The 12,651-nt window shown below is 38.0% G+C and overlaps 1 protein-coding gene and 1 pseudogene across 7 annotated transcripts in view; both read left to right on the forward strand.

Moving 5' to 3' along the window:
• Nucleotides 1-12,651, forward strand: part of PSPC1 (paraspeckle component 1) — a 73,489-nt gene that overhangs the window by 4,825 nt on the left and 56,013 nt on the right. For all 7 annotated transcript variants that reach the window (XR_006338784.1, XR_006338785.1, XR_006338783.1 and 4 more), the window contains exons 3-4: nt 3,860-3,955; nt 8,213-8,409. Coding sequence is in view for 2 of the 7 variants with exons in the window: in XM_043891539.1 (XP_043747474.1) it covers nt 3,860-3,955; nt 8,213-8,409 (293 nt within the window). In the remaining 5 variants the exon portion in view is untranslated. The remainder of the gene's footprint in view (nt 1-3,859; nt 3,956-8,212; nt 8,410-12,651) is intronic.
• Nucleotides 810-3,051, forward strand: LOC122686468 (annotated as a pseudogene).

A 12,651-nucleotide genomic window follows, 5' to 3' on the forward strand; every position in this document is an offset into this window, starting at 1 on the left:
GCCTTTGTGAATAAAGCTATTATGAACATTTGTGTATAAAACTTCTTGTGAACAGCATGCTTTCATGTGGGTTAGGTAATACTTAGGAGTAAACGTATGTTCTACTTTATAAGGAACTCCCAAACTGTTTTCCAGATATTTGTATCATTTTACATTCCCACTAGCAATGAATAAGAGAGTTCTAATGATCATGTCCCCTCAGCAACACTTGAAATTTTTAGATATTCTAGTGAGTATAGTGGTGTCTCATTGTGGTTTAAATATTGTTTTCTTAACAACCGATAAGTTATCTTTTCATGTGCTTTTTGGATATTTTTATGTCTTTTTGTGAAATGTCTGTTGATATTTTTGCCTTTAAAAACACATTTATTTGGCTTCACCACGGCTTAGTTGTGGCATGTGGGATCTAGTTCTCTGACCAGGGGTCAAACCCCAGCCCCCCTGAATTGGGAGTACAGAGTCATATCCACTGGACCACCAGAGAAGTTCCTTGCCTGTTTTTTTTTTCCTTGCCTGTTTTTTAATTGGCTGGTTTGTCTTAATGTTTTTTTTTTTTTAACAAATCTGGGTCCAGGCCTGTATTAACACTATTTCATCCCAGACTGTGGCTTGCTTTTTAATTTTTTTAAACAGATAATTTATTTAATTGATTTATTTGGCTGCACCCGGTTTTAGTTGTGGCAAGCAGGATCTTCCATCTTAATTGGGGCATGTGGAATCTTTAGTTGCCACATGGCAAGATTTTTAGTTGGGGCATGTGGGATTGTCCAGGGATCGAACCCAGGTCCCCTGCATTGGGAGCGCAGAGTCTTAGCCACTGGACCACCAGGAAGTCCTTTTAATTTTTTTTAATAGTGTTTTTCAAAGAGAAGAAGTTGTTCTGTTTTGTCGAGTCCAGTTTATCAATTTATTTTCTTTCTTGGTTTGTTCCTTGGAATCTTTGTATATGAAATCTTTGCCTTTCCTAAGGTAGCAAAGCTTTCTCGTATTTTCTTGGGAAATTTTATAGCTTTTTGTTTAAACCTGTGATACGTTTTGAGTGTGATGTGAGGTAGTTCATTGCTTTAATGTTCTGGCACCATTAATTGAAAAGGTTATGATTTTCCCTTTGTTACCTTTTACCTTTATCAAATAACTGGGAAAAAAAATCTACTCTCTTTCCTGTTTTGTTGATCAGTATGTCTATTATGCTGTTACTGTACTCTCTTAATTACCTTATCCTAGACTTTGAAGTCCGGAGAAGGCAAGGCACCCCACTCCAGTGCTCTTGCCTGGAGAATCCCAGGGACGGGGGAGCCTGGTGGTCTGCCGTCTATGGGGTCGCACAGAGTCGGACACAACTGAAGTGACTTAGCAGCAGCAGACTTTGAAGTCAGATAGTAGCATCCAACTTTATTATTTTTTAAAAAATTGTTCTGGTTATTATTTCTTTGTATATCCTTACTGATTTTAAAATCAGCTTGTCAATTAAAAAAAAAGTTCTGCTGGACTTTCGATTGAAATTGCTTTGAATCTACAGATCATTCTGGGGAACATTAACATCTTCACAGTATCAGCCCTTTTCCAATCCATGAATGTGATGTGTTTCTCCATTTACTTAAATATATTTTAAAGTAATTATAGTGGTCATTAAACCTGTTGCCATATTAACATGGCTTTCCTTTCAGTTTGCCCACAAGAAAGTTCTCAGTGTGCATTCTTAGTCTTCAGACTGAATTTGTAAAAGTTCCTAAGTTGATTATTGAATGGATTTCTTTTAGCTCTGGCACTTGAACTGTTGATTGGAATCATTCAAATATTTAGGGTTTGGGGAATTGGATACAAAGACAATGAAGAAAAATTGTTTTCTATCTCCAAGGAGCTTAGTTTGGTGACTTGTGAAGCATTTTTCAGTTTGTTTTTGACAGTTAAGCATTTGTGCTGAAGCTCTTGTACAGCAGACATTTTACAGCTCTGCCAGCTTATTCTCTTAGAGATTTTGGTCTTGTTCCCATTCCCTTTGCTTTAGAGAGATGCTCTCTTTCCTGTCATCACAGGTCTTGCTCTCACATTTCATCACGTTTTGGTAAGATGTTATCTCCTAAGGGAAGCTGACTGTTTTATGTTAAAATAGCCTAATGCTTTACTCTCCAACTTAACTTTTCTTCATAGCACTTAAGGTTGCATTCTCTACCTAGAATGTAAGCTCCCAGGGGGTAGGGACTTTGTCTCCTTTAACACCATAATCCTGACACTTGAATTCTGGTATTTCCTGGATACTTAGTAAGTTGGCAATAGTTATTTAAAGAGTGAAGGAAGGCAGTAGTAGAAAGCAGTAGGCAAGACATGTAGTTAGTATATATTTTCTGCTGTAAGCTTTGATTAATTGCTGTTTGTTAAAGTCATAGTCAGGCACTGATAAATATTTAACTATTTCGTCTTGTTCAGTCACTAAGTCGTGTCGAACTCTTTGCGACCCTGTGGATTGCAGCATGCCAGGCTTCCTTGTCCTTCACTAATTCCTGGAGTTTGCTCAGATTACCGTCCATTGAGTCTGTAATGCCGACTCATCCTCTGCTGCCCTTTTCTTTTGCTCTCAATCTTTCCTAGCATCAGGGTCTTTTCCAGTGAGTCAGCCATTCACATCAGGTGGCCAAAGTATTTCTTACAGGTAGCTTTTAGAATAATTTATAAATGACATTCAGATGGTATCACCTGGAACTTGAGCAGCTGCACAAGGATCTTGGAGGTCTGATGATGGCCAAGAACAAACTAAGAGGGCAGAAGTCCAGGAATGTATTCCACATAACTGGCCCAAAAAGCTTTAAGGTTAAAAATAAAGTAAAACCTATTGCCACTAATCTTTAAGAAGATAAACATTGTGAATGCTGAAAAAGTTAACAGTGAATAAAGCTTTTGTAGATAAACAAAAGGAACATACAAACGTCTCAAAAGGCCTTTCCTTTGAGCTGCTGCAGAAACAGTTGATTTCTCAGTAGTGTCATGAAAATATACCAGTTAATGTTGATAAAGCTACAAGATTAGTGTTTCAGTTGTAATACACTGGTGATACATCAGATTACCCAAAAAGACCAATCAATTAAATGTTTTATATAAAAAAAGAATAATTTATATACAGTTTTGAGGGCTTCCCTGGTGGCTCAGATGGTAAAGAATCACCTGCATTGCAGGAGACCTGGGTTCGATCCCTGGGTTTGGAAAATCCCCTGGAGAAGGAAGTGGTGATCCGCTTCAGTATTCTTTTTTTTTATTTTTAATTTTTAAAATTTTTAGATTTCATGGCTGCAGTCACTACTGCAGTGATTTTAAGAGAAAGTGAAGTTACGCAGTCGTGTCCGACTCTGCGACCCCATGGACTGAAGCTCATCAGGCTCCTCTGTCCATGGGATTTTCCAGGCAAGAATACTGGATTGGGTTGCCATTTCCTTCTCCTGCTTCAGTATTCCTTTTGAGGCTGGTTGGACAGTGGAAGGTTGGGAGCTGAGTGGAGTTGGGAGTTTGAGGCCATGGAAGGGATGGGCGTCCAGGTGTGTGTGTGGATGAGACACATAGGAAAGTTGGATACTTGCTCCTCTGCATTGCTCTTTGTAGAAGTTAACTGCGGTGGTCAGGCAGGTCTATGTTGATGTATTTTTCTGTTGTCTCAAATAGACTCCATGCTCTAAAAATAAGCACTCATCTTTGACTTAGAGGTTCACCTGTGTTGATGCAGCCAGTGTTTATTGACTGATTTTATGTGTATATGTGATATTTTCTGAGACTTTTTTCTCAGATAAATTGGAAACCTATAAAAGGTTTCTAGGAGGATTTTAGTTCTAGATACTGTATTAATTCTTATTAATGCTTTTTACCTGTCTAGGACCCCTCGTCCGGTCATTGTGGAGCCCATGGAACAGTTTGATGATGAAGATGGCTTGCCAGAGAAACTAATGCAGAAAACTCAGCAGTATCATAAGTAAGATCTTCTTAATAAGAAGATAAATTCTGATAAATTTAGAATGTTCTTTCAAGGGTATTTATTACTTTACATTTGTTACTGAGTATTGTTGGATTATAAGGTGTTCTATTTAGTCTTGTTAGCTAGTAACAATTGTTAGCCAGTAACAATCTGGTTAATAGAGTGGGCTGGTCTACATGGAATGCTAGTTTTCTTGAGTATATTGGTAAAAGGTTAACTGTGAAAAGTTCAACTTTTATAACTGGGGCATGGATGGGTTCCATAAGAGTATACTGTCTGTAGTACCTATGCCAGAGAAACAGTGAATTTTAGATAGAAAAGTTTCTGTATTGGGTATGCTACAGGTGTATTTTGAATTAAGAGGAGACTTTGGCAGGAGTAGAAAGAAGGTTCTAGTTAAACAACTTGGGAAAGGGTAAGAATTCTTCTTTTTTAAAAAAATTTATTAATCTGTGGTATCTACCAAAGTGTGTGTGTGTGTGTGTGTGTGTGTGCGCGCGTGTGCGTGCGTGCGTGTGTGCGTGTGTGTGCGCGCGCGCTCCCATGGACTACAGCCCTGTGGTATCTACCAAAGTGTGTGTGTGTGTGTGTGTGTGCGTGTGTGTGCGCACGCGCGCGCCCATGGACTACAGCCCATCAGGCTCCTCTGTCTGTGGAATTTTTCCAGGCAGGAATACTGGAGTGGGTTGCCAAAGAATTCTTAAAGATGAAAAAGAAAGATAACATTTTTTTTACCAGTTGCTTTTCATTCAGTGTGGTTCAGATATTTTTATGTAAGCTGACTGTGTGAATACATTGTGTTTTTAACTACTCAGTTGTTTTTTATAGTTAAGTAAGACTATAGTGAACTTCCCTGGTGATCCCATTAGTTAAGACTCTGTGCTTCCAAAGCAGGGGGCGCTGGTTTGATCCCTGGTCAGAGAACTAAGATCTCACATGCTGTGTGGGATGACTGAAAAACAAAAAAAAAAACACTGTAATATTTGTGTGCATGAATCTAAATATTGGAACGCCTTTGTGCCAGGCACTGTCCTAGATGCTGCCAGTGCAACTGAGAACTGTTTTTGCCCTCATGATGCTTACAATTCTAGTGACAGGGCTACACAGTAAATACTGAACCAAAGATTAATGTTTTAATAAGTATACTAAGTAGTGAGAAATACCATTTAAAACCACTAAAGTGAGGTATGATGCTAAAAGATCAAAAGAGTATGCATATTTAATGGTGATTAATTCTGGTAGATGGTTCTCCCAAAGTATGGTACCAATTTATACTTTCTGGTGTATGCATAAAAGTATTTCTCTTCATCCTGACCAAAAAATGGTTATGATTTTAAGATTCGATAGTTTGTGTTCAAAATAACATTTTACACATGTTTTAATAGCACTCTTTGATTTTAGTGTAGACTGGTTTTTCCCTTGTAGTTGATTTAAATGACAAATGTGGGTGCTTTTTTATTGATTGATTTGGCTTTTGTTGTGACACACAGACTCTACAGTTGTGACTCGAGGGCTTTAGTAGCTCCACGACATGTGGGATCTTGGTTCCCTGACCAGGGATTGAACCCACGTCCCCTGCATTGCAGGACAGATTTTTTAAATACTGGACCACCAGGGAAGTCCGTGGGTGCTTATTTTTAACTGGTGTTGGAGATGTATCAATGAACAGAATAAACCAGAAATTCTTGCTGTGTGGTGGAGTGGGTAGCCTATCCCTTCTCCAGCAGATCTTCCCGATCCAGGAATTGAGCCAGGGTCTCTGGTGTTGCAGGCAGATTCTTTACCAACTGAGCTATCACGGAAGCCCTTAGGAAGCAGGGGGTAAACAGTAAAGTAAAGATGGCAGAAAGATAGGGAAAGTGGGTGTAGGGGAGCAGAAGAGTGTGGCTCTTTTATACAGGTGGTTAAGGAAGCTTTTGTGAGGGTAGTATTTGATTCACAACTTGAAAGCGGGGGTGGGAGGGCACCAGATGGAATAGGGATCTCAGTCAGCTGAGGAGTACGGCTCTGCAGGCTTTGAGGGAGAACTGGCATGGTGCAGGTGCAGTGAGGAGGCCAGGTTAACTGGATCAGGGTGAGAATGGGGAACCTTGTAGGGATCAGGGGAGTTAGGATGTAGTGGGAGGAGTGCCGACTGTGGGGCTTGTGGGCTATTGAACTAACTTTGGCTTCTGTGATTCATGTGAAAGGAAGAAGCAGGATAGTGATTTAAGCTTAAATTTAAAGCAGCTTTCTAGCTGCTCTGTTATAATAAAGAGCCAATGGTGGGATTGGGGAGGTAAGTTTAGGATCCTGCTGACAGGAAGTGGTAACAGTGGTGATGACCAGAAGTGGTCAGATTCTGAGTGTGGTTTGAAAATAGATTGGATTTTGCTGATGGATATGAGGATGTGGGAGAAAGAGAGTTAAAAGGGTGATGATGAGGTTTTTGGCCTAAGTAACTGGAAAGTATGGATTGCTAGTGACTGACCTGGAGAACCTGGAGGAGTAGATTTGGGGGAGGAGGATCAGGAACCCTGTTTTGGGATCTGTTGTCAAGGTAGTTGGATTTGTGTCTGGAATTCAGATGTGCTGTTTGGGCTTAGGTTACCAATGTGATGGAAAAGAATGTCAAAGGACCAACTCCTGAATGCTCATTTGAGAGAAGTTGGGAAGGTCAAAAGGAATCAACAGAGACTGAGTGGGAGCAGTCCCTGAAGTGGGAGGGACACCCAGCAGAATGTGTCCTAGAAGCAAGGGGTTGGTAGTAATCAGTTGTAACTCAACCATGTAAATTTCTCTTAAATGCTGTTTCTCAAAGACTTACATTTAATTTCCTATTAATTTGATTTGTGGTTATAGCTTATTGCAGATTTTAAGTAGAGCATCCTTTTGCATTCAGGAATTAGAGAACTGGAATTATAAGGGTGTTACAAGAAGTAGAATTTATAGATTGTAGTTATTTTTACTGAAAAAAAAAAAAAAAAAACCCAAACCAAACTTGTTTATATAATGACTTAATTATTCCAGCAAACATTACATGATCTCATGATATTTTAAACTTTACTGCTAAAGAATTATGCTCTGAAGGGAATGTTCATGAACCTTAAGAGTCAATCTTCAAATTCAGCTCTAATGCCCCAAATCCATATTGTTTCAGTAGTGTTTCTTTTGGGAGAAAAATAAAGTTTTTATATTTATTACTGTAGTCGACACCTGACTTAGGAACTACTAACTAATAAAACAGTTCTTTCAGAAAAATTAGTGGGTGGTGGATCTCTCTATTCCTTTCCCTTTTCCAGTCAGTGCTTTAAAAAGAAAAAGATCCAAGTCTATTTTTAGGTCTAGAATCCCTTGATCATGGTTAACTTTGATTTTTATCTACCCCCTGAATATCTTTGAAGCTGTTTCTTGTCACTGTTTTCCCTCTGTGACAACCTCCTCCTTTATCTCCCAACTTTGTCCCAACCACCATCTTCCCCTCCCCATCCCCAAATAAAAGTTAAAATTTGTGATTACAAGGCATCTGTAGTTTTATTGGTGGGTGAGAATTGTGTTCTTATAAAAGTACTTTAGGATAATTGACATTCTTTGAATGTTGGGTACATTCGTAGATCTTCATTTAAAAGATTTTTTTCCCCTGTCATTTATTCATTCATTTTAGAAATAAATACTAAATGTGTACAATATGCTAGGTATGTGCTAGGTACTTAGGTACAGTGGTTAATAGGAATTTCATGTGCTCATTGAGTTTACAGTCTAGCAAGGCAAACAAGTATAAAACAAATTGAAGTAAATTAGGCCTGTATTATTTGGTATAGCCAATTAACCTGGCACATAACACTCAACAAACTGTTTCTGCTTTATTACTGTCCCTAAAAGTTATTACTTTTAGAAAAATCTGACTTCAGACCATTAACTTAGGGGACATTTTCTTCATATGTTACAGACTGTCTTATATAAAATTGTTGCTTGAAAACCGCAAAGGCCTTATTGGAGGTGATAATTTGGGGAGTGCAGGTTGTAGTATCTCGTTGTCTTGGTTTGAATGCTGGTTCTATTGCTTATTAATTAGTTGGGCATCTTTGGGTAGTTTCTTAAACTTAGGCTTGTTAAACTGCTTGACAACATCGCTGTGAAGTATTTCTTGGAGATTACTTGTCAGACAGTGATATGAACACTGTACGAGCTTGGTTAATGGTAATGCTTGTTGTTCTTGTATGTTGTTTTAGTTTTTAAACATATGTTTCTGTATGTCTTTTCATGTAAACTTAGGGAAAGAGAACAGCCACCACGTTTTGCTCAGCCTGGGACATTTGAATTTGAATATGCATCTCGATGGAAGGCTCTGGATGAAATGGAGAAGCAGCAGCGCGAGCAGGTTGACAGAAACATCCGAGAAGCAAAAGAGAAACTGGAGGCGGAGATGGAAGCTGCCCGGCACGAGCACCAGCTGATGCTCATGCGGCAAGGTACGTTTCTCACTGGTAACTGTTACTATTGAAGTTGCTAGTTAAGAGTTTCAAGACAGTTAAAACTCAAAATACTAGAAAGAAAATTTTTGCTTTTCTGAGAGAACTTCCTTATGAAAAAAAATTATTTAAAAAGCTGACTATTTAAGATTCTTATTGCGTGTCCAAAGATTACAGATGGATGTTCCTTGGCAGAGATGAAAAAGATTCAGGTTTGCTGATGGATATGGGAATTTAGGAAGACTAAATTCTTTGTATTTGGTAAGAACACTTTAAACACTTGAGACAGAGCTAAGTGAATTTTGTTTGTGTGGGTTTTTTTGTTGATAACTGAATTTTTAAGAGCACTCCTAACAGGTGTTATGCATAACATACATTTATTAATAATCATTGGTCAGATACTTAATGTGACAAGCTGCTTAAGTATATATCAGAAGCTTACTTTTTCGCATCCTTGTTTCTAGGTTTCTTATTATGCCTGCTTATATTCTCTTTCCCCTTTGTTCTTTTCTATTAATTCTCCATGTAATTTTTTCTGATTCTTCCTATCACTTTTCCATTTTCCATAAAACTTAATTTTTTTTCCTTTAAATTTTTTTTTTTTGGCTGTGCTGTGTGGTTTGCAGGATCTTAGCCTCCTGACCAGGGATGAACCTGTGCTCATGCAGTGGAAGTGTGCAGTCCTAACCCCTGAACCACCAGGGAATTGCCAAAATTTTGCATTTCTTTAAAGCGTCTAATTGCTTTCTATTTTGCTCTTAAATTTTTTGCCTTTTTTTTTTTTTTTTAATTTACTATTTCATTAAACCTTTATCTCCCCTGGAGGAGGAAGTGACAACCTACACCAGTATGCTTGCCTGGGAAATCCCATGGACAGAGGAGCCTGGTGGGTGGGCTACAGTCCATGGGATCACAAAAGAGTTGAACATGACTTAATGACTACAACAATAACAACAGAACCTTTATTTACCTTCTCTTGGCTGCCCCTCAGAGACAAAGGTGCTCCAGATAGCTGCCTGATTTCTATGGCAACCTTCTTTCATTTTTTATATATAAATTGTTTTTATTTTTTATGAAGTTTAAAATATTTTTACTGACTCAACTAGTCTTTTTTTGCTGTACAGCATTTGGGATCTTAGTTCCCTGACCAGGGATTGAACCTGTGCACGCTGCATTGAGAGCAGAGTCTCAACCACTGGACCACCAGAGAAGTTTGCAGAGGCTTTCTTATTGGACTTTATGTCATCTAATCTTGGCCTCCTTTAAACTATTCTTTATACTAGAGCCAGTATTTTCTTTTTTTTTTCCCCATTTATTTTTATTAGTTGGAGCCTAATTACAATATTGTAGTGGTTTTTGCCATACATTGACATGAATCAGCCATGGATTTACATGTATTCCCCATCCCGATCCCCCCTTCCACCTCCCCAGTATTTTCTTTTTATTTATTTTAATTAGAGGCTAATTACTTTACAATATTGAAGTGGTCCTTGGCATACATTGACATGAATCAGCCATTTGGTCAGCATTCATCTGTAAATCTTTATGTGGTAGATTCTCATTTTCTTCAGTATAAAATCCAGGTTAGCTTTTTTCAGTCTGTTCATTACATGTTTTGGAGAAGGAAATGGCAACCCACTCCAGTATTCTGGTCTGGAGAATTCCATGGACAGAAGAGCTTGGTGGGCTGCAGTCCATGGGATCGCAAAGAGTTGGACACGACTGAGTGACTAACACAATTAGTAGATGTTTTTGACAGTTTCAGTCAAGTCACTGAATAACTGCTGGTGCCAAGTAAGTTAAAATCCAGCTCATCAAATAATAGAAACCAGACAGATATTTTTGGTTTCTTTTGGTACCCTAAGCCTAATGTTTCTGTAAAGTCACTCTTTTTCTAATAAAATTTAACTCATTCATATCATATACTAGTATGTTTAAAGATATACGGTAAGTCCTCTCAATAGGAATCTTCAAGTTGCAAGCTTTCAATGATGTGAATGTGTGTTCCATCAGCATCAAGTGTGAGTGAAATTGCAGCTTGCCCTGTTTCCTATTGCTGACGACTCCTCAGCTCTACCATCTCCTATCTTCTCTCCCTCCTCCAGTACTCTTCTTGCCTGTTATTTTTAATATTCATTATTTTATTTATATTTTTAATCTTAAAAAGAAAATTCCTTTTGGTTGCGCTAGGTCTTCGTTGCTGCATGTAGGCTTTCTCTAGTGTCAGTGAGCAGGGGCTGCTCTTTGTTGTGGTGTGTGGGCTTCTCATTGTGTTGACTTCTCAAGTTGCACATCATGGGCTCCAGGGCACACAGGCTACAGTAGCTGTGGCTCACAGGTGCTCATTAGTTGTGGCTTGTGGGTTCTAGAGTGGGTTCTAGGCTCAGAAGTTGTGGTGCAAGTGCTTAGTTGCTCCATGGCATGTGGTATCTTCTTGGAGTGGGGTTTGAACAGCTGTGTCCACCAGATTGGCAGGCGGATTCTTTACCATTGGACCACCAGGGAAGCCTCTTGGATTATTAATATTATTATTATTTTTTAAGAAAAATCCCTGTGTTATTTACTGGATTAAAGGATAAAAAACACCTCAGGTTACATATTTTTTGGGTAATACTTTCCTCCAGAAGTACATTATCATGGTGGCATACAAATATATAACTTTTTGTGAAATTTCAGAAACTTTGGGTATTAGCAACTTAAAGGAATTAATTTGGAAGATACAAAATGTTGTTTTAAGTTGATCGTGCTCCTACTTCCTATTAGATAGTGTGCTTTAGATAGTGTGCTTATCAGATAATTTGATTGTCGGATCCTTTGAGCTAATTCTTGTACCCTGTTCTGGTGAGGAAGCATAGTCTGAGAGGGCAAAGCAGCTTTCTTAACTGGCCCAGCTTAAAAGGAGAAGATCTAGTTTTCAGGAAATATTCAGGCTCTTTTCTTACTCCTTTTCATGGAAGAAAATATAGTGCATATTTTTACATTTATTACTATGTATGTTCCTGTTTTAAGAGCAGCAAACCTGGAAAATCAATAATAAAATTGTTACAGGATACACTGTATTGACTTTCTTAATTAGTGATAGTAAGATATTTCTCATGTTTTGTCTTATTGAAGCATTTCCCCTTAGGAATATAAATAGACTATATTTTTGGTCTTTACCAGTCTCACCATATAGAAATTATATGACAGTTAGGGGCTCTCAATGTTGGTTGTACAATGGAGTCATCTAGGGAGCTTCAAAAAAAGAAAAAACTCATAGCTGGTTCACAGTCCTAGAAATTTTGATTTAATTGGTCTGTTGTTAAAAGGCACTTGAGCAGTTCTAATGAGCTAGTAAGGTTGACAGTTAATGGTAAAAATGTTTGAAGATCATTTTTTTAGAAAGCTAAATGTTTTTCTCAACTGGCATGTTATCTGAATCACCTGGTTCCTGGTGCATGTACCAAAGCAGACTTCCTTGAGCAGAATCCCCAAATTTTTTTTTTAATTTTTGTTTTTTTAGTTTCTCAGTTGAGACTGAACATCCAGGTCGGGAATGTGGCATTTTGGAAGGAGCTTCGGAATAATGAGAGATCTGGCTGTATATCCTAGTGAACCATATCATGCCTGGATGACTAGAGCCACATAATCTGTCTGAATCTTTTTTTGTTGACATAATACATAATTCAATCTTTTTTAACCTTCAGGGAGGATAATATTACCTTTTTATAATTATGATAGCTATGTTATCATAGTTAAGATGTTAGTTATTTGCCTATGGGATTTTAACTTGAACCGTTAGTATTATAAGAATTCTGAATATAGTATTTTATTAAATGTTTGAGATAATTTATGTTCATTTTAGAAATTTGAGATAACACAAAAAAGAAGACCAATAATTGTGTTATCTGGAGTACTTATATATATTTTAAAATATATTTATTAGTGCATGCATGCACGTATAGTTTGGTAGGATAGTACAAAGATATTTTAACACTTGGAAAGTTTATCCACTGCTTTTCAAATGGGCATCTTTTGTTGTGTTGCTTCACTCTGAGAGACTTGTTCTTAATATGTGACATGGGTTGGTGACAATGGGAATGCTCGTCCTGTTTAAAGTGGGCTTGTTCACATCAGTGTTCAGCCCTTTTTCCCCTGTCAGGAACTGTCCCCTTTTTTCTTCATGTGATGCTGACTTGATGCAGGAGGAAATGTGCTGATAGTGTTGGGAGGGATGTTTTGGGGTTTTATGCTATGTCCTAT

Source organism: Cervus elaphus, chromosome 30 (assembly GCF_910594005.1).
Source record: "Cervus elaphus chromosome 30, mCerEla1.1, whole genome shotgun sequence".
Taxonomy (NCBI): domain Eukaryota; kingdom Metazoa; phylum Chordata; class Mammalia; order Artiodactyla; family Cervidae; genus Cervus; species Cervus elaphus.